Source organism: Platalea leucorodia, assembly GCF_965183815.1.
Source record: "Platalea leucorodia genome assembly, chromosome: 8".
Lineage (NCBI taxonomy): Eukaryota > Metazoa > Chordata > Aves > Pelecaniformes > Threskiornithidae > Platalea > Platalea leucorodia.
In genome coordinates, this window is record NC_138830.1 from 15,664,460 (window position 1) to 15,690,905 (window position 26,446).

Consider the following 26,446-nt stretch of genomic DNA (forward strand, 5'->3'; position numbering starts at 1 on the left):
TGAGGGAGGGGCGGGCGGGCGCGCCGCCATGAGCGCCGGGGGGACGCTGAGCATCCTGCGCAGCGACTCCTACGCCGACCTCAGCCAGTACCGGGACCAGCACTTCCGGGTGAGCGGGGCGCCGCCGCTGCCGCCGGGGGCGGGGGCCGCGCGGTCCGCCTGGGCCGGGCCCGGGCCCGGTTGCGGGCCCGCCGCGGGCTAACGCTGTTGTTGCGGCTCAGGGGACGCGGTACGAGCAGGAGCGGCTGCTGAGGAAGAGCTGCACGCTCTACGTGGGGAACCTCTCCTTCTACACCACGGAGGAGCAGATCCACGAGCTCTTCGGCAAGAGCGGCGACATCAAGAAGGTCATCATGGGGCTGGACAAAGTGAAGAAAACCGCCTGCGGCTTCTGCTTCGTGGAGTATCCTTCTGCGGGCCCGGCCCGGCGGCCCCGCGGCGGCGGGAGCCGGGCGGGGGGCGCGGGCTGGTTGTGCCGCCCGCAGGCCGCCGCAGCCCTGGGCAGGAGCGGCCGGGGCGTGGGTGAACTGACACGCAGGCTCTGAGTCGCGGGAGAATTATCCGGGGATAAAATTATTCGGTTGCTGAAGCGTCTGTGGGAGTCCTGGGCGAGAGAGGGCAACCGTACACCGCACGTCGAGTGGGGCTTATTAGGTTGCTTTTACTCTGATACTTTAAGCCAGACACTTTTTAGATAATAAGTCTCTGCAGTAAAAGCATATTGTCACTGCTGGAGTAAAGAGGGTTTTTTTTCATACAAGCATACACATAAAGTTTCTGTTAGTATCTTGCATCCCCGTCATGTGTTGACTTCATTGCATCCAAGTGTCTTTCTTTGAAGACCATTCTGTTACTGGTTCCAGTGAACTCGCCGAAATGGTGAAAGTTTGCAGCATGAACGGGGCATGCATGGGGCTTCTCATTGTTTCTTTGGTAATAGAGCTTTATGCTTTTAAGGGTGAGCTTGGTTAAAGAATATATGCATTTTTAATATGCTTGAATTCTGCACATTGCTCTGTTTCACTAGCAGTTTTCTCAGCCCATATAGCTTCATTAAAGTGGTTAGTTTTAAAAGTAACCAAGCTGGAACCTGATTCAAGCGAATACTTGGTTTTGTAGCCTATTTGATATTCTTCTTTTTTCCGTGTGTTGAAAATAGAAGCCCTTTTTTTTTTCATTAACCTATTCCTAAGGTATTATGCAAGAGGAGATGCTGAAAATGCAATGCGATACATCAATGGAACCAGACTTGATGATAGAATCATAAGGACAGACTGGGATGCAGGATTTAAGGAGGGTAGACAGTATGGTCGTGGAAGATCAGGGGGCCAGGTAGGTTGTTGTACAGTTTCGTTTTTAGGACTGGTGATTCTGCCAAATTATTGCTTTTTGAATGAACGCACTCAGAACAACTTCAGAAAAGAAAACTTCAGCAACTTACAAATTATTGTTTAAGATGGCACCATACGTTAGTCTGTAAGACATCTTATCGATGATGGTGTTATCCACTAAGAATAACTAACTTTTTCATGTATTTCACTGGAAGTACTTTCAGAAACTTCTTGGCTGCTTGGGGAGATAATGCTTATAAATAGGCCCAGAAAATGTAAGGCTGTCAAGAACACAAAGGACAGCATTTAGCTCACCTAAAGTTGAGCAGGTAGCAGATGCTTTTACTGCTGAAGCATGAGGCAAGGCATCCTCACTTTGGCTGTCTTGATTAAAGGGTCCCCCTGGACATTATTAAAAAGGAAGTTAGTTATGCTGTATTCATCTTCTGCATGAGGCACTTTGCCTTCTGTTTTGTCAGTCAGCTCCTTGTGGCCACTTACATGTTGTGAACTCAGTTTGACTATGTTCTGATGGTGTAATAGTTTTTGAGAAATTGTTTTTCTTTGTCTTTACTGGACTTCCCTTTTTTCCTCCTTCGTAAGGTCCGAGATGAGTATCGGCAAGACTATGATGCTGGAAGAGGTGGCTATGGCAAAACTGTTCAATGCCAGTGAATAGTGAATGACTCACCAGCCTCACAGGGGAACTAAATCTGCATTGTAAATGTCACCAGGCACAAAGTAGGTCTGTTGCACACAAATTTACGTAGCTAGAAATTCACAGAAACTACTATCTGTGTTCCTGTGGTCACATAATATGTTCAATATCTCTTCCGTTTTAATACCAGGATCCAAAGCATTGCAGAGTACATTACAGAGAGGACCTGGGTGCAAGGTGTTAAGCAATAGTATGCGTGAGGTGTTGGTCTCTAAATGCTGCTGTAACTCTACTAAAAGGAACAAAAGTTTAATGGTATGGTGCTTTTTTTCACTGGCAAAACTTGATTATTCTGTTACTGGGTTTTGTTTACATTGGTATCACAGGGTGGAGAGCGGCGATAAAGGAGGATTGGTGTATGTTTCAGAGGTGAAAAAAAAAGGCAGAGAGCCTGAAAAGGAAGTGGAATTTCTAGGGAAATTTTCCAGTTTCTAGGGAAGACTTAAAGTTGCAGATTTTCTGGGGTTACTGGATTAGCATCCTTCTACACTGATGCTGTTCCTAGCACACCTACATGAATGGCCACAATAAAATTGATGAGCCCAGGAGTCATAAAGTGAGAAGCAAGTCTAGCAGAGGGCAGAAAACAGACCCTTGCGGTCTTCTACAAAGTACAGTGTGATTGCACGACATCGCATGATTTGGAACCATTTTGCTTTGTGGGATACAGAGAAGAGCAAGTGTAAGAATTACAGTAGCAGTTACTTTCACGGTTGGAGTAGTACTATTTTGCTCCTGTCTGGTAGCTCTCTATGGCCTTAATATTTGAGGAACAGTATTTTTCCTGTGCCTACCAGGGTGGTATGAAGCCAAATTGTACAGTAACCCCCAAAAATGCGACGTTTGAGGATCTGTGTGTGTAATGAGAAACTTTGGTCTCAAAATAGATTTTCTACTTGAGAAACGTGATTTCAGACAAAGGTAAAAACAAAAAAAGAAGAGTTTGGGGAGGAGTCTTACTTTCTATTGAGTATGTGGTAAGAATGGTAAAATAATTGCAGGACTGTATAGATTTTTTTCTGCCTCTGGTCCTATTAATACTGCCAGTTTATATGATGGGACTTTGATGTACTGCTGACAAAGGAATAAAAATAATTAGTGACCCCAGATTGACCTGCTGAAGTGAAATAGTTTAAAAGGAACTGTTACAGGGGTTTGGATTTTTTTTTTTTTTTAATGGACTTCTGCGTTCTTTGGAAATGGCAATTCATAAAGTTTTGTCCAAATACATTGTTGTCCCTGACTCCTTAAAAACCTTTAAAATACCAGGTATGTAAAAGTTGATCTTTACTCACTGAAGATGCTGTTGGAAATCTTGATGTGTCTCTTGTGTACAGTTAGTCACAACTGTTACTGTAAATTGGAAATACAGTGAGGTAGAACAACTGCAATGAGACTTTGCTTACTTAGGAAGTGAGGTTTTGCGTGGGCTTTGGTTTTTTTGGCACATAGGGTAAAACTAGATTTTCAGGATCACTTGGTGCTGGTCTGCAAATGAGACTTTGAACAAAGTTACTTTTTTCTATACAGTACATTTGATTATGAGTTTACAGCCTGTAATCTGCTCTAGGAAACCTCTGAAGTTTATTTTTCATTGTATCAATTTTGTATTAAAAATTGTGTTACCAAAACTCTTAAGTCACTTTCAAATAAAGCTGCAACACTAAAACGGATTGTTATTTTTTTTTTTTTAACAGAATCAGTGGGATAAAGGAGCTATATCCAGACTCTTGTCCACATCCTTTATTCTAGTGTCTTTTAAGATGGAGAGACTGAATATTGCTTCCCTTTGACTGGTTTTCAGTCTTGTTCAGTTCTTAACTGGATGCTGAAAGATGTTTGGTTAATGGTGTTTATTCTGGTACTTTCTGGATTACAGAACAGAAATTAAATTATTTACTGATGTTGAAGTGGACGTGAAAAGTCCTTGGTGTGTAACAGGTAGTTTTCGAGGTGCACTTCCGTATAAAGATGAGGTTTAAAATTATTTTTTTATTGTAAGTGCTGCAAGACAGTCATTCTCAAATGAAACGGAGGTGATAAGATTTTCCCTCAAAACCATCACTGTCTTTTGCTGCATCCATGCAATGCGTATGGTAAGATTTTGTTTTAAAGTGAGCTTTTCTATTTTGAGAGAAGTTTCAGTCAAAATGGGATTTAAAAGCACATGATATATCATGTGAAGTCAGTACCTCAAAAGCACGCACAGAGGAAATTGATTGAGCATGGTTTGATTTTTGCTTTCCCTAGTTGAAGTTGGACATGGCTCTGCTGAAGCTAGTGCTTAATAGAAGTAACTGAATTAAGTGTTTAAAACTTCAGTGGCGGCCGCCTTTAGCTTTCTCACATGCCAGTTCGTTGTGATTAGGTTCCCTTGGAAGTATAGTATGTCCTGTGATTTTTTTCACATGCTAGTTCATTATGGTTATATGCACTTTCACAGAAGTTTAAGCTCTATATTAGCTCTTCTAAATACTTGTGCATCATAATTAGGTACTTTTATGGAACTGTATCCATAAAGAAATACAGCATCCAGGAATATGAGTGGAAGCTTAGATATGCCTTGATGGAAGAGAGGCTGTTGCAAATTAAGGCAGTGAGAGCTTCAGTCTCTCCCTCAGGCTCCAGTGCAGGCTCATGGTGGGTTGATTTATATACCTCTCTCTAGCACCAATAGCTGCAAATAAGATTTGTATTCACAGCATTTGAGCCTTTGTATTACAGTGTAAAATCAGTAGAATGTAAATTGGAGCCTTAAAGGCCTTCATTTTCAATGACTGACAAAATAATCCCTGTTACCAACATACCCCTGCAGGCTAGTTTCAAGGTGGTCTTTATATTAGCCAGGTTACTTACTACCCTGCCCAGCAGCAAAGTGCCAGCTCGGGTTGGTGCCAGTGCAACCATTGTTGGTGTTGATGTCATGGTTCTCTCTACGCAGACACTTCTGAAAGACAAAATGATTAAAGTATTTAAGCCAATATCCAGCACCTCGTCTTGTCAGATTAGGCTTCTTGTGAAGGTAAAAATTGATGAACTCTACTAAAATTGACATGGTTTGTACAGAGGCTTTCATCTGTACAGTCAAAGACAATACTAGTCAAAGGAAAGCAGTCCACAGGGACTGAACATCTAATAAACTGTTGTCCATTTGAATTTCTAAAGCACAAATTGTACCTTACGCTGCAGCATATAAATGAAGAAGAATTAGAGTAGGCATTTTTCTTCGCAGTCTCTGGGATTTCTGCTCCTAGCTGAGTATATTTGGTTCTTTCAGGTAAGTGTAGGTCCTGAGACAGGTGAAGTACCAAAAAATTGGTGAAGACTGCAGAGAGAAGCGTCCTGGGCTTCAACACGTCTATCATGTTCGGGAAGTAATGGCCTAATTTATTAATTGTCTGCTTTCACATGTCTCCTGCCTGTTCCTGTCTAAATAAGCTTTTGCACAAGGGGTTGGATATGCTCAGAGCTGCTCTCTAGTAATGCACACAACTCCTCTGCTCTCCTTTTTGGAGTAACTAGGTGGTGTAAATGTTTTGCATGGCTTGGGGGAGGAGGCCTCCCTGCCCTTGTCTGGCTAAGACCGGTGTTGAGTCCCAGCTTGTGACTGGTAGGTGTTATCGCCATTAGTGCTTCATCTCTTTGTCCGTCCCATGTAGGCAGCGGAAGGTTATTCAAGGTTGGCTGTGTTTGTATCCCAAGGTTTCGGTAATGGTGCAAACTGAAAACAGGCCTTGCTCCTTTCTCAAAAACATGTGCTCTATCCAGACTGGATGAGAAGCCATAGTAAAGGAAAGGGACAGTTTCTTTTTGGGTGTCATCTACTCAATTTTTAAGGATTAATTTATGATTTGTGTGCTGAGGTAAAAGGCTTCTAGCATAAAGCTCCTTCGAGACTCATTTTCAGACCTTAAACTGGCTGAACGATGGAAATTAAGAGAGCTTACTGCTTTCTTCCACGTCCAGACACAGCCATCAGCACTGCACAAGGAGACACCATAGAAGTTTAAGTTAAGCAAATTGGTCATGGTCTTGTCTCTTGCACAGCCTTGTACAGCCCCTAAGGGATGTGTACTCACAAAGTTAGTTCAGGCATCTGAAGCTCCCAGTATAGTGTCCCATTATAGACATAACCAGTCATGATCAATTCTAGAAAACAGAATTTGAGAGAAAAATAGATCACAAGCCTTTCATTATCACGTACATATATAATTTACTCCAAGCTTGGCCCAGAGAGGTCTTCTGCAGATCCTACTTTCTTAATGCTTCACAGTTGCATTTTATTTTCTATAGCACGTTGTGGATCAGGATCGAGCAGAGCCTTCTATGTTCCATTCTAATTTATGGGCAAATGGTCTAGGTCTGGAAAATCCATAAAAATACAGTATTTGTATATTAAGACCGTGTAACTTCACCCAATGTCTGCACCACAAAGGTAGAAAGGGTATATTACGTCCCTGTCAGTTGAAGACAGAGTTATGTGAAGAGGAAACTTTGCTGACCTTCAGAAATTGCTTTTGAAAAGCAGGAGAAATCCATTCTTGTGTCAGGATTGCACAGTTTATGAAGATCACCTTCCTGCCACTCTGCTTCCCAACCAGCTTTCAAAGACAAAGATGTGCTTTACTTCAGTGAGGTAATATTCTCCAAGGTTATTTTAGCTTCTATCTGAAGGTTATTTGAGTGTCTATTAGGGTTCCTTACGGGGGGGGGGGGGGGGAACACAACAAAAACCGGGTAAATAAGTATACAAACTCTTCTTTGCAACACTTGCTAGTTAGTATGTTTAGATCTGACACAAATAATCTTTCCCTTTAGCAGAGCCATGAAATTTGAGTTTCAAACACTTGAGGAGCAGCACAAGTGAAGTGCCAGATGGCTCCCTCTAGTGACTACAAAATTGTGTGCTTTTATATTCTGACAGTGAAGACAGTTGCTGAAAGCTGTCTTGTGCAGCTGCATGTTGTACTGTCTCAAGATTTTGCTTTGGTTTGTGTTGTAAAAATGGACAAGAACCTAATTTTCATCTGTAGACCATTTTTCAGAGTGGAGGCAACTAGAGATCGGGATTTGTGGGTTTGTAGCCCATCGCTGTTTCTCTGTTCAGCAACAGCTTAGTTGTCTTTTATACTGGATATTGCAATATGCTGCGTCTGTGGTGACTTCTTTCCCTGCCCCCCGCAACCTCTTCGGATTTTGCCAAAAGCACACCTGTGATGCAAAAGCACACCCAAAGGAGGGCTTGACTCTTGGATGCCCAATCCGTGCTTCACAACCTCCCATTAAGTATATTTTGTGTAACTGTGCCAGCAAATCCCCTTGTGCCAAAAATCTGGTTTTCAGTCTTTAGCAGGTTATGAAATAAACTTCTGTATTACACACACAGTAAATGCATGCAGCTTGACGAGATAGTAGGCAAGGTCTTAAATGTCTAATTTGTTTCTGTGGAGTTACAGTAGTCCTTAGGCACTTTGCAGACTTTAATGTCTATTGCTTCAGAGTATCTCTGTGGGAAAGTGCCCTTTTTTGATCTTACAGATTTTTGATCTGAGGCATAAGGGGGCTTATGCTGTGTGTGACAAGCCTGTCGTGGATGAGGAGTTGAGCCTCTCGGTCTCCTCAATCCTAGCGCTGACAAGACTGTCTTTCCTACCTGTGCTCATTTATTTCACGACACAGTAACCTGTGAGTGTTAGGAAGACACACAAGTGCGCTTCTCGCACATGGTTTGGAAAGATGAGCAGTACTTGCAGGATATAGATCAGATCTTTTAAACCATTTTTACAAAATAATCATAAATATCTTAAGAACAAAGTAGGGATCTGGTGGAATGAATCTTTTCCATGCAGGACTGATGTTATTTGCTTCATATACCTTCCAAAGCCGTTGCAGGCATCTTTGCTTAATTCTTCCACTAGTCTGATGGTACTGCTGTACCATTTTACAGCTAGGGAACAGCTGAGTGAAGACTATGTTTAAAACTTTCCTCTTTCATTTCCTTCCCAGGAGCACCGTCGCCTGGATTCCCAGAGGGTGCTTCTCAATGGGAACAGGACTGTGTGGAACGGCTTTTCACATGAATCCCTCTGCAGAATGGAGGGTCTTGGTGGTTCGTTGCACCTTTGTGCCGTGGCTAAATTTGGCAGAAGCAATAACCTAAGAGTGCATGACCTGAATGAAATGTAGATTCCTCCCCCCCCCCCCCCCCCATTTGAAGGCCAAATATGAGGTATTCCTGGTGTAGGATTTTATTGCTTTAAAGGTGCTGCAGCAGACATTTGCTTTTGAAATCCCTTTCCTGCCTGTTCAGTAAGAGCAGCAGTTCTGGTTGAATGTTCCTCCCAGAAGCTTTCTCTTTGTTCTCCGGTGCTCATCTCTGACTACGTAAAACCTGCTTGTATTTTGTTCTGTTATCCTTCAGCAAAGTCTAGACAAAGCCAGTTGCTTCTGCCCCGACAGGAAAATCTACCACTGTTCCAGAAGCCGTATGAGGGGCTGAGTCAGGATTTCAGATGCCAAGTTGCATAGAGAGAAACCTTCCATCAAAAAATAGCATGAATTAAGCATTACTCAGTTAATGACTGGGAAAACATCTTTCTTGAGTGTCTTGAGGATGAGTATGAGTATGTTTTTGAAAATAAGACTGTATCTTAAGTAATTTTGTTGGTTTTAATTTTATTTAATTAGAGCTACCTCTGATTTCCTTTTCAAGGTGGGCCATTTATTGAGTCCTCTGGGACTGATGTTTTTCAATTAGGACAGTATTGAACCACAATTTGTGTTATTTCAGGTATAATTAAAATACATCTTTTCTCAGAACACAATTTGAAAACAAATGGGAAATAAAATTTGCTATTTTGATATTTCTCCAGTTCCATGCAACATAAATATCAGCATAAATTAGCCTAATTGAGTCAGCTTGTAATTAAGTTTCTGGACAATGAAGCTTTTCCCTTCTGTACCAATCTCTTCCTGCAAGCCACAGTTTGAAAAGGAGATTCTGATTTTCTAGTTAGAATAGGTAAGAATATATTAAGTGTTAATAATACATACTTGTCTTTAGATCTGTAGCTCACATGCAGTTTGAATTGCTTCAAACTGAACTTGTTCCACTTTTCTGACTTTAATTTATTAGTTTAAAATAATGGTCTTATTCTTTTATACTTTGTGTCTTTAAATATTTTTATGGGGAATTTTTCTGACTTAAAAAAGTGTTGCTAGTCTGTTCAGCTGAATTTGATTATAAGTTGGCGCTTTTTGCTGTGCGGTTTTCTGTAATATCACTGTTTTGCAACATCTTAAATGACTTTTTGTGAAAACAAAACCCCGTCAGGTTGTCACGCTGCCACAAGATGTCATGAGAAGCCCTGTCTCTTCGAGATGAGTGTGCTCTGCGAGTCCTCGCAATCAGCAAAGTCGAGTGGTTCTTCTGGAACGACGTGTTCTGAAAGCATCTCGTTTCACCATACAGCTAATGCAATGTCTCAATTTCTTGAAGAAACTCTTTCATATTAGCATTCGGCTTGAAACAGAAGTGATTAGTGACTGATTAAACTATCTTCTGACATACCCTGAAGCAGCAGAGGTAGGACTGCCTTCAGGTTGCTGAGATGTAGCACGCCTTGTAGCACTAAGCACTGTATAACTGAAAAGTTCTGTATGGAGTAACCACGACCGTGTATGCTGGCAAAGGGCTGGTTTGTGGTTTGGTTTTTGCAGTTGTGTTTTTTTCCCCTCTGAATTTACTCCAGTAAGAGGAGAAATGTGTTTCCAGGAACTGGAAAGGACTTTTTCCCATTAAATCCAGGAATGTCCCAAAGTCTCTGGACTTGCTTCTGCTTTTAAATTCCCAGCTGAATTTCCTCTTTGAAATCTACATATTAGCTTGAAAAAGCCTTCAAGCAGTAATCTTGCAACGTTCTGTCCCACACAACTGTGAGGAGAAGGTGTTTGGTGTTGTCTAAGCTCGCCAGAGGGAACCTCGGCAGAGGATTTGTAAGTTACTCAGATCTTACACACACACCTTGAGTCATGGTGGACTTTTTGATGAGTTGTTTTATAGAGTGCAGTTGAGTAGAATGTGCTTTAATGACATTTAACCAACTTATTTCTCCATAAACTAAACGTGAAACATGCTAACATGCCAGGAGAATTCTTGAACGGCCATGTGGGAGCAGTATTGACTCCGGAGTTGTATCTCAAAGCGAGTCAGGGAAGCTGAGCAAAACAGCGTCACAAAAAGTAACCACAGCTTTTGCGAGGAGAGATTCAAAATCCCTCAGGGTACGTGTCCAAAATTAGTTGCAGGACAGCATTTTTCTCAGAAATCAAGGCCATGAGGGCCAACAAATATTAGATGGTCTGCAGAGTTTGACCTTGTTTCAGAAGAGTGCAGAAAGCTGGCAGGATGTGAAAAGTGAGGGAAGATTCCAGCTGATTTGTGCTAATTCGGTAATTTGGATTTTAAGTGGTCACCCAGGCAAAGTTGTTAAAACATTAAAAGAGGCCCAGTAGACTGAACAAATACATGGTGTCCATCAACAGTCCCCGGAGACCATGCTGATTCTGTGTTTGTTCATGTATTTCCCCTAAAGCTATTTAATTGAACTAAAACTGGCGTGAGACCGAGTTTGTTATGATTGATTTCGTTAGAAATCTATTAGAAAACAAAATCACTTTGATGTACGTGAACGAGCAGTGCTGTTTCTCGTTGTGCTCTGTGAATTGTCTTCCCGGTTGAGCCGAGTACTTCACAGGCTGGAGTCCTCCGCGAGCGGTGCATGGCTCAGCAGGCACAGCACATTCATTGTTGTCAATATGGAGATGAATAGAACTGACAACTAAATAATTTTAATCTCTTTCTAGGAAAGAATAAGTCAGGACTCCAACTTCAAACAAATCTGAAGGTAATTAACTATTCCCAGACCCAGAGCTGTCCCGAGAGGAGAGAAAACATATCATACTAAGCTGTATGCTTGAAGTACCAAAGCTTTAAGGTGCTCAGGATTGTGATGGGCTCTCAGGCTGTAGAGTTGGTTGGGCAGTGCTGGACAGAGCATATTTTCACTGGGTATTTGCAGAAGGACGTGTCTGTCCCACCCGTTGAGGGACGATCAGCGTTATATCTGGTAAAGGCTTCAGAGCATGCAGACAGCGGTACTGTGCCTGCCTTCTGCGTGGAGGGCCAGGGTGCTTTTCCCTGCACGCCTGGCACTATAACAAAGCTCACGATTTTCCTTTTTTGATGGTTATGGCAGGCACCTACTCTGTTCAGGAAGAGAGTTTCATTACAGCTGTTAAGTCTGGGATAATTTAATATTTTCTATGGGTATACAGGTACAAACACACAGAGTTTAGTCTGGACTGAAGTTAATGTGAGGGTACTGGAATCTTTATTCCAGTTTTTGGTATTTTAGGTTTTAATAAATTTGAAGTGAATATTTTAGAGCACATAAAATGCAGAATTGCCTCTCAATAATTACTTTTTCACTGTTAGCCAGAAGTTTATATTGGGCTATGCAATTTCACAATCGGGTTCTTCTCTCTTAGCTGCATATCATTGCAATCCTAGGAAATCAGCTTCTTCATGATTTCCAAAATACACAGATACCTGAACAAAGTCCAGTGTAGGTATAGTGTAATAGGGCTTTTTTAAAAGCAATTTTTAATTTCTTTTCTTTTTTAAGTTCTGAGGTGTAATGGATTTTCTGATTTAGAAAGCGTATAATAGAAATTAACTTTGTGTTAAGAACGTTTTAAAATAATTCATTATTTCTAAACATTTTTTTATTGCTGAATATGTTGTTGCCACAACTGCTGCCAGTGACAGTATAACGTACAGTAGAGATGTGAGAGGCTGAAACTGCAAAGGAATAGTGGTGACAAAAGCTAGAAATAAAGCATCATTTTCTATTCAGCCTGCCTTTTAAATGGAGGAAAGGTATTCCACATTTATAAGGAATATATTGTTGCTTTTCAGACACGATTCAAAGATACATATTGAAAGAGGGAAAGTATAAAACATCCTTGTGTCATTAGGAATTCTAGTTCCATTCGAATAGCAAATGTTCCATTTATGATCCTTAAAGCCTTCAGGTCATGAACAGCATTTCCATTTGTGGAGAAAAATGTAAGAATAGTTTTCTGAAAGTCTGTATAAAATGATCATTCCCTTTTGAAACCTTTATTCATTCAATTTCTGGGCACATTTAAAAAATCATTGAAGAATTAATAGAAGCTATGTGAAAAATAACATAAAAACCCCTCAGTGAAATTCCAATGTTTTTTGCAGTATTCACAGTTTAGTTTTTGAGTGAAATAACTGTTGATTTCAATAGGCCTGAACTCGTTAGTTGAATATACCACAAGGAGGACCTGCTTTTCCTTTCCTTTACTCCAGGGTGGATGAACACTGAATTCGCAGACCTTGGTGGCATTACTGTGCATAGACCTGGGAAGGGAATGGGTGAACAGAGTATCTGCTGTCGTCAGGTGCGAGGGTTTTTTTTTTAAGAGAAAAGGACCTCAGTTTCTGGATTTGAATGTACTATAAACCTGGACATTAGAATATTTCTGCTAAGTGGGTTGGACATTTGAACTTCTAAAACTTTATGTATGTGAGATTATCTTTACGCACACACACATCCTATGAACAGGGACATGAAAATATCAGTGAAAAGCAGGCTTTTTGCATCTGCTACTGTATTTACAGTTTCATAATCTGAGAATGTTGCACATTTGCAATGGCAGAAAAGGGACCGTGCTGATGAGTGATGATGATGCAACATACATGTCAACAATGATGTCAATGCCGCATCACAGCATATTTGTCTTTTGAGTTCTGTTTGTCATTTTCAAAATTTACTAGCATCTCTTGACTTTTGTAGCAGGATGATTAGATTATGGACTAACTCTGGATTGAACAGAGACGCTCTGAGCTGTATCACTTCTGGACATGAACTGGTTGATCGTTGCGACACTGAGCTGTAGTCTGTGGCCTCGCTCTCTCATGTCAGCAGCAGCACAGGGATCTGCAGGGATGACAGCCATTACTCCTGAACTGTTTTCCTTTTTTTCTCCATTACAGTATTTATGCTGGTTCTTATGGCCTAATGTATCAATGTATTAAAGAGAAACATGAATATTTGATTTTTCCCCATAAAGCCAGGAAATTGGGAGTTGATTTTAAGTTAAAACAATGTGATTCATACTTTCCTTGAAGAACTCCAAAGTTAGGCACCTTAGGTCTTCTGTTAAATGCAGAAAGAAAACACTTCAGTGTTTGCCAAAAAAACTGGGGTGCTTTGTTTAAAAAGATTCAAAGGAAAAGTTTTAGATGTTTCGCAATATTTCCCTATTTCTTGGCTAGGCTGTATATATTCATTTATTGATAGCAGATTCCCTGTTCTCTGTGAAAGTTTACGGCAAGTAGCCCAGCGTACTTCCTGCAAGGGAGAGGGACGCAATCCCATTCTCAAAACTGGCATTCGGCTGTTGCCTCTCCTCTTGTGGTAAACGACTGTATGCAGCTGCACCGCAGCTGTTGCGAGTGCAGTGGAGAGCACAGAGGCAACCTGCTTCAATGCACAGCCCACATCTGTCCTTGGAAGAATTCAAAGTGACAGGAAGCATGCTGAGGCCATATGTCAGCCAAGCAGAGTTCAGAACAGGCTGCATTGGAAGGATAGGTTTAATTTCTAGCACAGGTTTTGAGGCAGTTGAGTCTGGATCATTAAGAACAGAAGTTTCCTTCTCTGAATTACCACTGTGTCAGCAGCTGCTTGAGAACTTTGAGCAAACTTGGAAATATCTGCCCCAGAAGCATGTGTTTAACCCTCACACAACTGTGGGGACTTACTGTACTTCATGCATTTTTGTGTGTGAGTTACCTGCTTTGTACGTTAAAGAATCAAGAATTTATATAGCGCTGCCTTTGTTGGGCCTTTGCAGCCGAGCTCTGTACTGAAGGGACATCTCCTCTGGGAGTGGTCTTGTATCTCCTGTGTCACTCCTGTGAGGCCTGGCCCGTGGGCAGTACGTTGTCTCTAAAGCACTTCATCCGTTCTTAATCCCTTTTGCGTTTTGGAGCACTGGAATGAATTAGCTGTTTGAATGTATTTAGCTAAACAATAGCTTAATATGAGAAAGATGGCAGCTTTTTGGTGTGATTCTCAACCAAGAAAACAGAATGCTCCTTTTCTATTTATCTAATTAAAGGAGCAGTATAAATCAAATAGGAAAAGCTGAAATTGTTCATCTCAGTCCTTGGTTGACCTGCATCAGGCAGAGATGAATTTCACAGGATGACAGAACAGTTGAGATTGGATGGGACCACTCGAGACCGTCCAGTTCAACCCCCAGCTCAAAGCAGGGCCACCTAAAGCAGGTTGTCCAGGGCCGTGTCCAGTCAAGTTTTGAACATCTCCAAGGATGGAGACTCTACAACATCTCTGGGCAACCTGTTCCAGTGTTTGGGCACCTGCACAGTAAAAAAGTCTTTTCTTGCGTTCACATGGAGTTTCATGTGCTGTAATTTATGCTCATTACCCCTTGTCCTGTCGCTGAGCTCTGCTGAGAAGAACCTGGCTCTGTCTTCTTTACACCCTCACATCAGGTATTTATACACATAAATAAGATCCCCCTGAGCCTTCACTTCTCCAGGGTGAACAGTCCCAGCTCTCTCAGCCTCTCCTTGCATGACAGATGCTCCAGTCCCTCAATGATCTTTATGGCTCTTCATTGAACTTGCTCCAGTGTGTCCCTGTCTCTCATACTGGGAAGCCCAGCGCTGGAGCCAGCAATCCAGATTTGGCCGCATCGGGGCTGAGTGGAGGGGAAGGATGGATGGGCAAGGACCTGCCTTGACCTGCTGGCACCGCTCTGCCTAGTGCAGCCCAGGACACCGCTGGCCTTCCTTGCTGTGAGTGCACATTGCTGGTATTTCTTTGAGAGCGCTTTCCATTCTTGACAAAATTCCCAGGTATCTCAGGGCTGCAGAGTTACTCCCCTGTTTTTTTCATGGCTTTTTTTCATAAACACAATTATGGTTAAAAATGTTGTTATATGCTACAAAATTGCAGTGTGGGCTTATAGCATTCACAGTAAAGACACAGCTTAAAGTGTGCAATTAAAGAAAAATCAAAACCACAGTTGTTTGTGAGGTGGGTTCTATTTATATTTTAACATTGGTAAAATATTTACTGTTCCTTTACAGATTTATTTGGTTTTAGAAAGCAAGAAAAAGATTCAGTTTGGAGAACAGTGGAAATTTTTCTTTAGGGTTATTGAAAAAGTCCACCTCTTACAAATGTCGGAATGTACCTCCATCATCCATATAATATGTTTTTATTTCTTTTCCTGTGTTTCTCCTAGTTTTCTCTAAGAACTATTTCATAACTGAGGAATTGGTTCCAAATAACTACAATGGTGTCTTTGAAAATATATTATCAATCAGTTTTGTATATGGATTTTGTATGTTTTTTGAAAGAAATTTGAAGCATTGTGACTTGTTGCTGAACCTTTGCTTCCTCTCCATGTTTTCTTCCAGTGTGTCTGTCCTAACAGCTTACCTGCTAGCAGAGTGCCCTTTCCTGCTTAAATTTCTCCCTGTATTTTTTTATGTTCCAAGCTGCATAGATGATATATCACATTTAATTGCTTTTTTGTGCCTCTCTGTAATTTGACCAGAGGTGGTAGTGAGTGCCTTCTGTGGCAAAGGCACAGAAGAGCTGCATATCACTGCCTTGCTGTGATTTGACTTTGTGAATGTCAGAGCTACCAAATGCATGCCATATTCTGCCTCAGAGTCATGGTTTAAGTTAACTGGGGTAACCCTCACACCACTGGAGCTGCTGGGTGCTGTGACCCCTCAACTGTATTTGTAATTCTGTGTTTGGTTGCCTACAGTCCTGCAAAGAGCCTTCCTAGTAATGAATGGTGCCAAGTATCAACAATTCACCTTGCAGTCTGTGTAAGGCCTGTGATACTTTCCCAAATACTGCAGTTTTAGTTAGGATAGTCCCTGGGTGGTTGTTAATACGTAGTTAAAATTAGCTAAAATATCTTATGTTCTGAGTAATTTACATTCCTGCCCTTTGTGACATGTTTGGCTCTGGCCGGTATGTTCTGCTTGCATCCTGTGCTATTTTTAGTAAAGTTGATTATCCTTCTCCCCACTTCTGTTGCAAAACAGAATGACATGTCTTTTTACTGGTACGTGCTACTTTCACACACGGGTTCAGTTTCACCAGTGATCAAAACCAGCTGGATCGGTTGTGTGTGAGGACTAGTTTCATATGAGTGCTGCTGGGCTAATTGGAGTGGGCTAGCAGATGCGTTCCTTTCTTTTTCTTATACATGTAAATGAAAGTGTCATTTTAAATTGGACCTTGTCTTTCTGTTTCCCTCCACAGAGAAGAGGCAAAAAAGGAGAACGCTTAGTTTTTGACAGGTCTGAAGTTGGTGATTTTCTTGGGAGAACCATTTTCTCTGTAAGATGCATTTCATGGGCTGTTTTGAGTGCATCAGCTAGGGACCTGCCAGAAATAGCGCTAATTCCAGGAGCATCAACGGACAGCGGAAGTCTGTTCAGAGCTTCCAGCAATGGCAGGGAGATCAGCCAGGTTCTGTGTTGACATAAGGTTTGTCCCAGCTTTCTGCAGAGTGCATACCGTGTTAGCCAAGCTCTAATCAGCATTAATAAATGCCAAACACATTTTCTGCAGCTGCGTGAGAAAGCTGCCCACTCTCACTCTGACCCAATCAGACCCACATTACCTGTACAGAAAGTTGATCGGGAGGGGATAATTCTTTACAGCTTCTCACGAAAGAGGCAGTTAATCATTTATCACCAGGCTTAGTCTTTATGGCTGTTTATGATTCTTCCGCTCATGACAGTAGGAACATGTGGGGCCCCAGGAAGTACCAGGACTCTGAGAATATTTTGAGAAATGCTACTGTAGTGAGCGTGAGAGCCTTAAATGCAGGGTAGTTTATAGCATGATTTGTATCAAGTCTTGGTCTTTAAAACTAACAGTAATTCTAAGCTTCAGCACCGAGTTCAGATTGGATTAGCAGTGACCTCAGATCCAAACCAGTTTTCAGTGATGGGGCAGATCCAGGGTGGGTTTTGAGAAAATTCACAAGACCATATCACAGCTAACATAATTTTAAAAGTATGTGATGTGAACTTTCCCTTGTTGCCATTAAGGCAATGAATGGTTGAATGAAAATGCATTTATATGAATCACCTAGCTGTTCTCATTCTGTTTAGCATTCAGGCTGTGTAAGTTCTAATGCTTTGCCTGTCTGCTCTGTGTAAAGATAATTTTAATCATTAAGGCAACCTTTACCTTAAGTTGCTTAAGCTTCTTGTGCTTTTTCTTTTTAGACCCCCCTGACTATATTAGTTGCCTTAATAAAAGATATAATTTCTCTTGACAAACCTGTGGTTTTATTGACCTATGATGGACTAAGGATATGACTAAGAACATTAAGCACAGAGAAATAAAAAACTATTGTTAGGGAAGAATAAAAAGGAAGGCATCTTTGAATAAAACCTTTAATAGTTTTTTAGAACTCCATTCTAATACAAGTGCTCAAGGACATAATTGGCAATATATTTAACAGCAAGTAGAGTCTCTTCACACGTTGGCTTTATCTGAGATTCAGGGAGAAGAAAACCATATCTACCAGTGTCTCGGAGCTCAAAAGTGAAAGAGTACTTGATGCCTTCATCGTAAGCCCAGTCGTCAGAGCCCCCTGCAGCAGGATCTGTTGATAAAGAAATAAAATAAAGCTTAACTGGGAAAATGTGGCTATGCATTGAAATGTGATATACTTTGGAGTCGAGTTGTGTAGCCAGAAATGCAGAAAGGACAGATAAAAAAAGGAATATTCAGTGAACTAATTGATTTCTCCTGCTCATGGAAAAGCACCTGTGATTTTAGGCCATTTGTGAGCTTTGTTCCAACTGATGCATGCAAGCAAATGTAAACAAGCTAAACTGCTCCCTCCTTGTCAATATTGCGGGGAGACCATGGGAGGAACGTCTAGGGAACAGGAGAATGGCGTGCTTGCATGGGGTTGTTTAGAAAGATTTGGTATCAGAAGCAAACACCCTCTCAGTGGGTAGCTTTTTGAGGTTCATACAAATCTGAAAGAAGTGCAGGTTTGGGATATCAGCTCCGTCTTTTTCTTCTGGACAAGTTGTACTCTCCTTTTCCAGTACTTTGGTACAATGAAGGCAGTCTCTTTTGCTAAGGAAGGATCCTCCAGACTTGATAAGCATCACAAAAACATTTTTAAAGGAAAGATCCTCATAAATATTCTAAAAATCGGCAGAAACTGTTTTAAATTATTTAAGGAAAGAGAAGTAGGGAAAAGAGTTTAGTTTCCATATTTAAGGAAATTAAGAGATCTTAAATATAGGAGATAAAATTCTAGAAATCTATATTTGGCAGCCTCAGCTCAGCTTTTGATGCTGCAAAGGCCATATCCTGACAGCTGAGTTCCCAAGAAAGGTAGAAGAATGGAATTGTAATTAGTACATTTCTCAAACTGTAATGCAAAGTAAAAGAAATAATTATCTGTGTTGCTAGAGTGGTTGAAGCCATTCTTTAGGATTCACATTGGTTTTTTGCCTTGACTTGGAGATACTGGAAATGTAGTTATCTCTGTTTGAGATTTTTATGTTTAGATCTAAGCTGTGTATGATTTAGGAATTTGTGCTATGCACATGAATTCCTAAACTCTTTACCATGTCAATTTACTTTTCAGGGGTCACACACTCCCTGGGATCCTTAAGGAATATATCATCCCATATTTTAGAACTGACAGATTCCATATATACCTCTGAGTATATGCTTGTGAAGAAAGAAGGGGACTACTTAGGAAGAGGAACAAGAATCACTAGAAAACTGCATTTGATAGTCTTAGTAGCACTTAATATAGACGGCTAGTATATTTAGGCCAGTACTTACAGATTGTTGTAGCTCCTGGGCCGTATGTATATTTGGTATTATACAAACTGGCCAGTTTTTCGGATGCAGCACGAGCAATGGAATTCTGTAGGAAAAGAAGAATGATAAATGCAGATTTCCAGAAGTTTTCTCAGTGAATCTAGGCAAATACATTGTTGAATAAACTGAAAAGCCATGCTTAAGAAGTTATTTGAAAACTGTTGTTCACCTCTCAGAATGACTAGATGACAGTAGCTGACAAGGCACAGCTTGTCCTGTTGTTGTGAAAAAAGCTTATCAGTAAAGAGCTCGCTCTCCAAACTTTAATGGAGTATAGTCCAGTCTGTGTATTGCTCTACTGATGTACAGCCTGCTGTATAGTCCACTATAGTTTGGATAGGTAAGGGGACAATAGGCAACAGGATGTTCTATACTTAGAAGAAACTTGTACAAGATTAAAACTAAACAAGGAATCTTATTTAGAGATAAGAGAATCTTAGAGAATAGTAATAACTTGGTACAGTAAATTGCAAACATACAATAGCCTTTCTTTTCCTTCTACTCATGCAGCTATAAATTCAGAGTCAGCTTAGTCGGTGGAGTTGAACACTGATACAAGTGGAAGCAGATTAAGGTCTTATAAATATTAACAGCCAGAAAAAGGCATAAATTACCTTGGAGCCATATGTAGTCTCATTAATTTCAATTCATTTCCTGTGCACAGAGGGACTCATTCAACTCCCACTGATTTCAATGAGGGCTGGATCAGGCCCATCGATAGTACTGTGAAGCTTTGTATGTTTGCATTAAGGAAAAGAACAGACTTTTCTTTGGAACGTGTGGCTTTTCCAGTTCTTCATTATACAGCATGTTGGTAATAAAACATGAAAACTATTACTAACAGATGATAAATATGAACGATTTTTGAAAGCAGATGTTCAGTATAAGAGTAAGCAATGGGTTGCCATATCTTTCTTTATAGCTTGCAGCTGAATGGCTTACTATTCTAGGAATTTCCTCAGGCCCCTTCTTTCTCTGTAGGTTATACTCTGGCTTACTTCCCAGTGGAAGATATATTGTAAAATATTCTCTGTCCATCCTTATACTTCAAGTGTTCCTGTGAATTACTCGAAAAGGCACACTGGACAATGTGTTTAGAAAATCTTAGTTAAGTGCGAGAGCTTTCTCAGCTTCTACAAATCAGCATCGACATACGTTTGCATTAGCACTAGCAGCCTACTTTACTGCAGAATCGCAAGTGTTTCCCCATTCTCAAATTTTGTATTTTGAACATCCTAGAATTATGGGAGTTTGCTGTAGGAATTTGTGGTCATTTAGCACGTTAAGAATACTTAAACAAGGCAGACCAAAGAGTATTTGAAGCTTGTCCTTCCACCTATAACATTGCCTGTACCTGAACGTGGGGTTTAGTTTCTGGCCTGTCTGTTGCCCAAAGACAAGCAATTGTAGGAAGAATGTTGTTGCTTTGCATTTCACAACCTTGGATTCAGAGCAATTGGGGTAGCTGAGCTCTCTCCAGTGTTGGGTGGGTTCTTTTTTTTTGTTGGTTGGTTGGGTTTTTTTAATCCCTTAAACAAGCTGATTTTTCTAAAATTCATAATAATTTTTAACACATGTTGAGGGAATTGTAGAGGTTGGAGACTGCTATTTGCTAGTGATACCTTGTTTTCTTCAGTCATCTTTTGTTTATAATATATACGTTTAACCAGCAGCTGAGATTGAGTCAAATCTTCTCTAAATAGTAAATGAAGTTTTAGATGTAAACTGATTCTTCCTCTTTTCAAATATATGCAAGGTGGAAATCAAATTTGTAAAGATAGTCTGATACTATGTATGGACCTGTTGGTAAGCGGTATTTGCTGTCTCTTTAGTAAACTGCATGGTAGGAACAATAGAACAGCAGAGCTGCTCTTTGGGAAGAATAGGGCATGCCTTTCATTCAGCTGCCAAATGATGGCTTTAAATCATACCAGAACAGATAGTAGAAAAAGTATGTCAGGAAGTCTTTTTACCTGAGGGATTTCTTATTATTGGCCAGGAAGCTGTAAAAAGAGAGATTTGTAGAAAGAGCAGTTGAGATTTCCAGCCGTTAAGAGCCTGGAATCCAAATAAACAACTTCCTCACGCTCTCCAGGTTGGAGATGGAGGTAGTATTTTAAATGACCCTCTCTAAGTGAAAAACATGACTGAGCATTTATGACTTCATCATGAAATGAAACTTCATCAGAAGTTTTGCTAGCTGATTTTTTTCCTTTAAGTGACTCTCTACCATTTGCTTTCCTAATAGATTTATAGTCCAAAACCCAAACGTAAAAAAAAAGAAATTTCGACTTTATAGGAACTAAAGTTACCTCTTAATAGTAATTGCTGTTGAGTGATTTTCTAGATCTCTTTGCACAACTGACTTAACTGAATTGTTGCAGTTTGTTTGGAGTTTGTTTGGTTGGTGTTTGTTTCTTGGGTTTTTTGTTTGGTTGGTTGGTTTTTTACTGTTAAGAATCCCTCTCTTGCAAGGAAAATTTTGCTGAGAGTTATAGTAGCAGAGAAACAACTGGCGCCCTGAAGTCCTAGAAATAACTCCAAATTAATACCTTGTAACTGGGAGCAGAAATGGCTTTTCAGCTTCTGGCTTGCAGCTGAACTCGCAGAGCTGGTCATTTCAGCAGAAGGCAGTATTCCCTGCGCTGATCACCCATCTGCGTTTACACAGCAGTTACTAATATTTTGCTTGATCTTGTGTACAGAGTGCACGGGCCAGTGAGGCAGCAGAGTTGTGTTCTCAGTTGCCATTATCTTACATAATTAACGACCTTTAAACCTATTTTTTCAGTTATTAGCTTTTAATGAAAGATATGTTGCTGGCCTCTCTTTCTCACCACATCTGGAGTTTTGAACTAACAAGATAAATTGTCAGACTAAGCATCTTCTGTGTGTTAATAGGTAATTTTTTGGGGAGCATCTCCCTCATTTTACTCTTGTGTCATCAGGCCAGATTTGCCAGCAAATTGCGGCTGTTGAGAAACTCTTCAGGGATGTTGATTATGCAGCTGCTGCATGTGGACAACTCCCTTTGCCCTCACAGTCTGACAGGGATCTGGAGAAGCCTTTTCACTGACTGGACCTCTTGCTCTCTTCCCTCACTGGACTGCAAACTGATTTGCCTGAAGGCTGAAAACTGTATTTTCACTTCACCTTGGTCTCATGTGCTACTTAAGCGACCCTCAACTTCCTTCGTAATGAAAGTCTGAAAACATGGTATTTGCAAAGTTAGCTTTAGCCAAGTGAAGCTAAACTTCTGAGGCTTCTCATTTTGCCAATAAAAACAGACTCCCCTCAAAAGAGTCCATGACTGATGTGTAATTTAGTTCGCTATTCTGTTGTTGCTCGTAGTTAAGCATCTCCCCCAAGAGCCCAGGGAGTCCAGCCAAATGGAGGACTTAACTATGATGCTTCTTTTTTCTTTGTAAGCCTGCTTCTCTGTGGCATTCTCACAGAGTGTTTAAGAAATCAGTCCTTGGTGAGAGGGTTTCCAGTGTGACTGAGTTAAGCTGAATGTGCCCTACACCTGTTGGAGGCTCTTGTTTTTGAGCCAGATTCATACATGAGCTTCATCTGGAAGACGCTGCTACTAAAAACATCCTTTTTCACACTGTAAGACTGTCCGTACAGAGCAGTTCTGTTGCGGGACATCTGTTGTGGCAAACTCAGTGGAGGAGCTGTGAAGCCAGTTCCAAATACTGCTTTTCTGCCCACTTTCCTGTTTGTTGTGCTTCCCGGTTGACTTTACCAATATTTACTTGTAACAAGTAGTACAATCACAGGAGTTCGCAACAGCACAGATACAACAACAGCATAGGCTGCAACTCCTCATTGGTATGTCTGAGTCTCTTAGGTGATAGGATTTTTGGTGTTCAAAAATTCTTACCCACAGGTCTTCATATATCTTAAAGACATTCAGGAATAAAGTCAGGAGTGAAAAGACTTTGCTCCCAGGCATCAGGTTAAATAATCAGACTGATATTCACAAAGTCATGCAGTATATTTGAAATTCACTCTTCTTGCAGGCTGCACAGACTCTGGGTATATCTCCTCTTTCTACTACATCCTATTTTAAGCACTCAAGAAGAAATGAAATGCTAGACCAACCCAATATGGAAGGTGAATTTCTGTGAGCTTAAACAGTAACCAATGTGGCCAGTACACCTTCAAGTAATACAAACTGAAATCCTGTCTCTAGAAAATTATCTTGGGTTGTAAGATAATATAATGTTCTGCAGCCTGCCAGACTGTAATAATACACATCTGACAATGAGAATGAGCTGGCTGCAGACAGGTATTTGGCACTGAGTTTGTTGTTTAACTGAGAGATAGGATTGAACCTGGAAAGGAAGGAAGGGCACGATGCACATTTCCCTGCTCTATCAAATCATAGTTCAGAGCCAATTCAAATACAAGCTAGAATTGATAAAGCTAGATTTGTCTGCTGAAAATAAGGAAAGCATAGGGTGATCTAATAGGAAGCTAAGGCGAAAATATGAACTGATTAAAAAATATAGGCTGAACTGTTTATGAAAAGTGCAATTAAATACAGAGTTCTTTATTGCAAGAGGACAAAAATGTGAATAGTAAAATGATAAGATGAAAAGAATCTTTTTGGGGTGTGGAGAGATACTGGTCTTGCCAAGCACGTTTTTTAATTGTGAAAAGCTAATGCTTCTGTTCTCTGTAGGAGATGGATTCAAGTGTGTATTCTGTGTGTAGGGGAACACTCCAGGGTATAGTAAAGAATGAGTCAAGAGAGGATTATGAAGCAGGCAAAATGTGATTCACCAAAAAGGAGTACATATTTCTTTCAGGGTGTCATCATAAGAATATTGTGTAACTTCTGAGAAATTCTTGACCTAGATTTTCCTGTCTTGGGTATTTGTATTTTTGTTGTTTAAGTATTGTTTGGATAACAGTGAAAGTTTTGTGCAACAACCCAGGAGAGGGGTGAAAAACAAAACAACAACCCTGAATAAAGGGAGAAAAGTTTTGGGAAAATCCTTGTGAGCTGTGGGGCTGAGATCCTCAGAGATCCTCTTGCATCTAAGCAGAGTGGGAAGTCGTGGGGACATATGTGACTTTCATCATGTTTTACACCCCGGGGCCAGGGGTGGTTGAGGGATAGTCCTAATCTCCGACTCAAAGTAAGTTACAATAACTTTCAGGTTGTTCTGATTTGCTATAGCAATGCAGTGGAGCATAAAGGATGGCTGGGATTCTCAGAGTTCCCTGTTCTACCTGAGAAACCAAAACTAGAAGTTTTATGCCGTCTGGTGATTTCTTGAGGCTGTGAACAGAAAAGGTCTTTTGAGCCCCAAGGACATGCTGTTCAGTATGCTTGCAGGAAAGGAAGGCACGAGCGTTCTCTAGATCTTTCTCTTCTACAGACTTAGTGCCTTCAATCTCAAATTACTCAATTTTTGTGCCCTTCTATATCTTAGACACTGGAATGCAGCATAAGCCCCATGGTATTATGCTACCTTTAATTAAATACAATGGAACAAAATGTTGTTAATGATAAGCAGACATGTGAGGTTTTGTTTAAGCACATGTCCAGTTGCTCACTGAAAGAGATAAGAAATTGCAACTATATTTCCTTTAATTTATTAGATCTGTCAGAGTAAAAATAACATCTAAGATAATGGCACTATAAATTTTGCTTCTTCGTTTGCAAAATTATTTATGATCCCTTTATTTGCCCAAACAATTTCTGTTAAAAGTTGAGATTGTCATTCTTCAGCATTTCTCTAAATTCTAAATCTAGACTTTTAGACATGAAACACAACATTTGGCATACAAAATAATACCTGTTTTGGTAGCTGTCTCATTTCAAGCAAGTACAATTGTTGATCAAAAATCTTAAATTTTCTTTAGTCACAGCTTAAATGAATGTGTTTTAGTTATTTGAAGTAACCTGAAAAGCTGCACTTTCGAACCTGACCCAGAGCCTGTTGAAATCAGTCTTTCTAATTCACTGACATTGGAGTGAATTAGGCCCTTTCTGTTTAATTATCCCGACTACAGGCAACATTGACTGGGTGATACTCTGATCTCATTCTCCAAAGAAGGATTTTTGGCAAGAAGTCTTCCCTTGTTAAAATCAGATACTGCACAAGTTGAACACCTCTGGGATCCTGCTGTCTTTTTGTTGGGATCACCAATAGAGGAAATATTTTCCCTTAATTAAGATGTGAAAAACACTCATAAGGTCACCTTGTCATGATGGTGAGATTTGTGATTGCTTCGTAGTGGAAAATAATGGAACTCCCTCTGGGATCAGTGTACCCGATTTAAAATATAGGATAAAGCGATGTTGGAAAGACTAACTTACAAAGTGAAATCAAATGGTTGAAGAGAAATATATAGCCTGCATTGCTGAGCTATTTATTTCTTTATGCTGAATGATAATAGCAGAATTGTACTCTATGGCAGGAAAGAAGAGTTTTTATTGATAAAAATTGTAGGACCTTAGTATGGGTGATTCTTTAAATTTTACTGTGTATTAGAATAGAATATGGTTAATATAAAATTTTAATTTAATAAAGGAATTTGAAAACCTAGAAAAGCACATACATAGGGTCTTTCTTTTTGTTAAGGATTGTTTTAATAATGAGCTGTCAATGTAAACTTTTTACATTTAATACTGTGAGAAACATGCTGTACTTTTAGTTACGTTTCATCACATTTGCTCTCGATTCAAAAAATTGGGCAGAATGTCATGCAAATTTTTAACACGTGGGAACTTTGTGATCTTGACAATAAAGCAGCCTTGAGGGTTTTGTGTTGTTTTACTGCTTTAGACTGAACTGCAATGTGTGAAATGTGAAGCTTTTGTAAACACTGAAGACAAGAAATTACTACAGTTCCCTGGAATAATTACAACTAAAATTTTTTGGAATATAAATTAAGAAAACAAAATCTTAATCTAAATTTCATCATCTCTTTTAAGCTGTAAAAAATGTAACAAGAAACTTCACTGTTGGCCCCAGTTTATATTTGTGCTTCAGAATCATGACATCTATTTGGGAGCACTCATAAATCTGTCAAACCTGCACAGCAGAGCAACACACACTGTTGTTGCCTTGGACTTTTGGCAGCATCCAGGAAAGAGGGGGAATCAAGATTTGTTTGTTTTGTTTTGCTATGTTGTTTTCCCTGCCAACAGCTTCTAATTGCTAATATGCCAGAGAACTGAAGTCATTTTCTTATTCATTATTGTTGATTTTTGACCTTATAAAAAGTTTACAACTTTTATACACATTTAGTAGTTTTAACCCGTCTCTCTGTATTTAAGGATATAAAAAAAAAAAAAACCAAAACCCAAAAAAAGTATTCCAGACTGTTGTTATCTTGCTTAAATGGTGTTAGGGTGT

At 40.2% G+C, this 26,446-nt stretch overlaps 2 protein-coding genes across 18 annotated transcripts in view; one reads left to right on the forward strand and one right to left on the reverse strand.

Annotated features, from left to right (window-relative positions):
- Positions 1-24,775, forward strand: NCBP2 (nuclear cap binding protein subunit 2). 17 transcript variants are annotated; one of them, XR_014228972.1, is made up of 7 exons: positions 1-109; positions 222-403; positions 1,194-1,332; positions 8,056-8,158; positions 9,383-10,955; positions 12,449-14,968; positions 22,016-24,775. XR_014228972.1 is itself a non-coding variant. In XM_082319659.1 (5 exons), the coding sequence occupies exons 1-5, from the start codon at positions 29-31 to the stop codon at positions 9,562-9,564; spliced, it is 687 nt and encodes a 228-aa protein (XP_082175785.1). In that variant the 5' UTR covers positions 1-28; the 3' UTR covers positions 9,565-15,032. The 17 variants fall into 17 exon arrangements, 4 of the variants coding, with proteins under 4 accessions (XP_082175785.1, XP_082175784.1, XP_082175783.1 ...); XR_014228971.1 differs by having other exon boundaries at positions 9,383-14,968; XR_014228973.1 differs by lacking the exons at positions 12,449-14,968; positions 22,016-24,775 and having other exon boundaries at positions 8,056-8,839; positions 8,922-9,475.
- CPB1 (carboxypeptidase B1) overlaps positions 17,633-26,446 on the reverse strand; it is a gene marked incomplete at both ends in the record, with an annotated part of 20,080 nt that continues 11,266 nt past the window's right edge. The window contains 2 exons of the mRNA XM_082319639.1: positions 17,633-17,820; positions 19,029-19,113. Of these exons, the coding sequence (XP_082175765.1) occupies positions 17,633-17,820; positions 19,029-19,113 (273 nt within the window). The remainder of the gene's footprint in view (positions 17,821-19,028; positions 19,114-26,446) is intronic.

Excerpts from the sequence above, each read along its gene's own strand:
- NCBP2 (XM_082319659.1), top strand. The coding sequence starts at position 29 with ATGAGCGCCGGGGGGACGCTGAGCATCCTGCGCAGCGACTCCTACGCC. Across the intron at positions 110-221 it reads ACCGGGACCAGCACTTCCGG|GGGACGCGGTACGAGCAGGA; the intron begins GTGAGCGGGGCG and ends GTTGCGGCTCAG. Across the intron at positions 1,333-8,055 it reads GTGGAAGATCAGGGGGCCAG|GAGCACCGTCGCCTGGATTC; the intron begins GTAGGTTGTTGT and ends TTTCCTTCCCAG.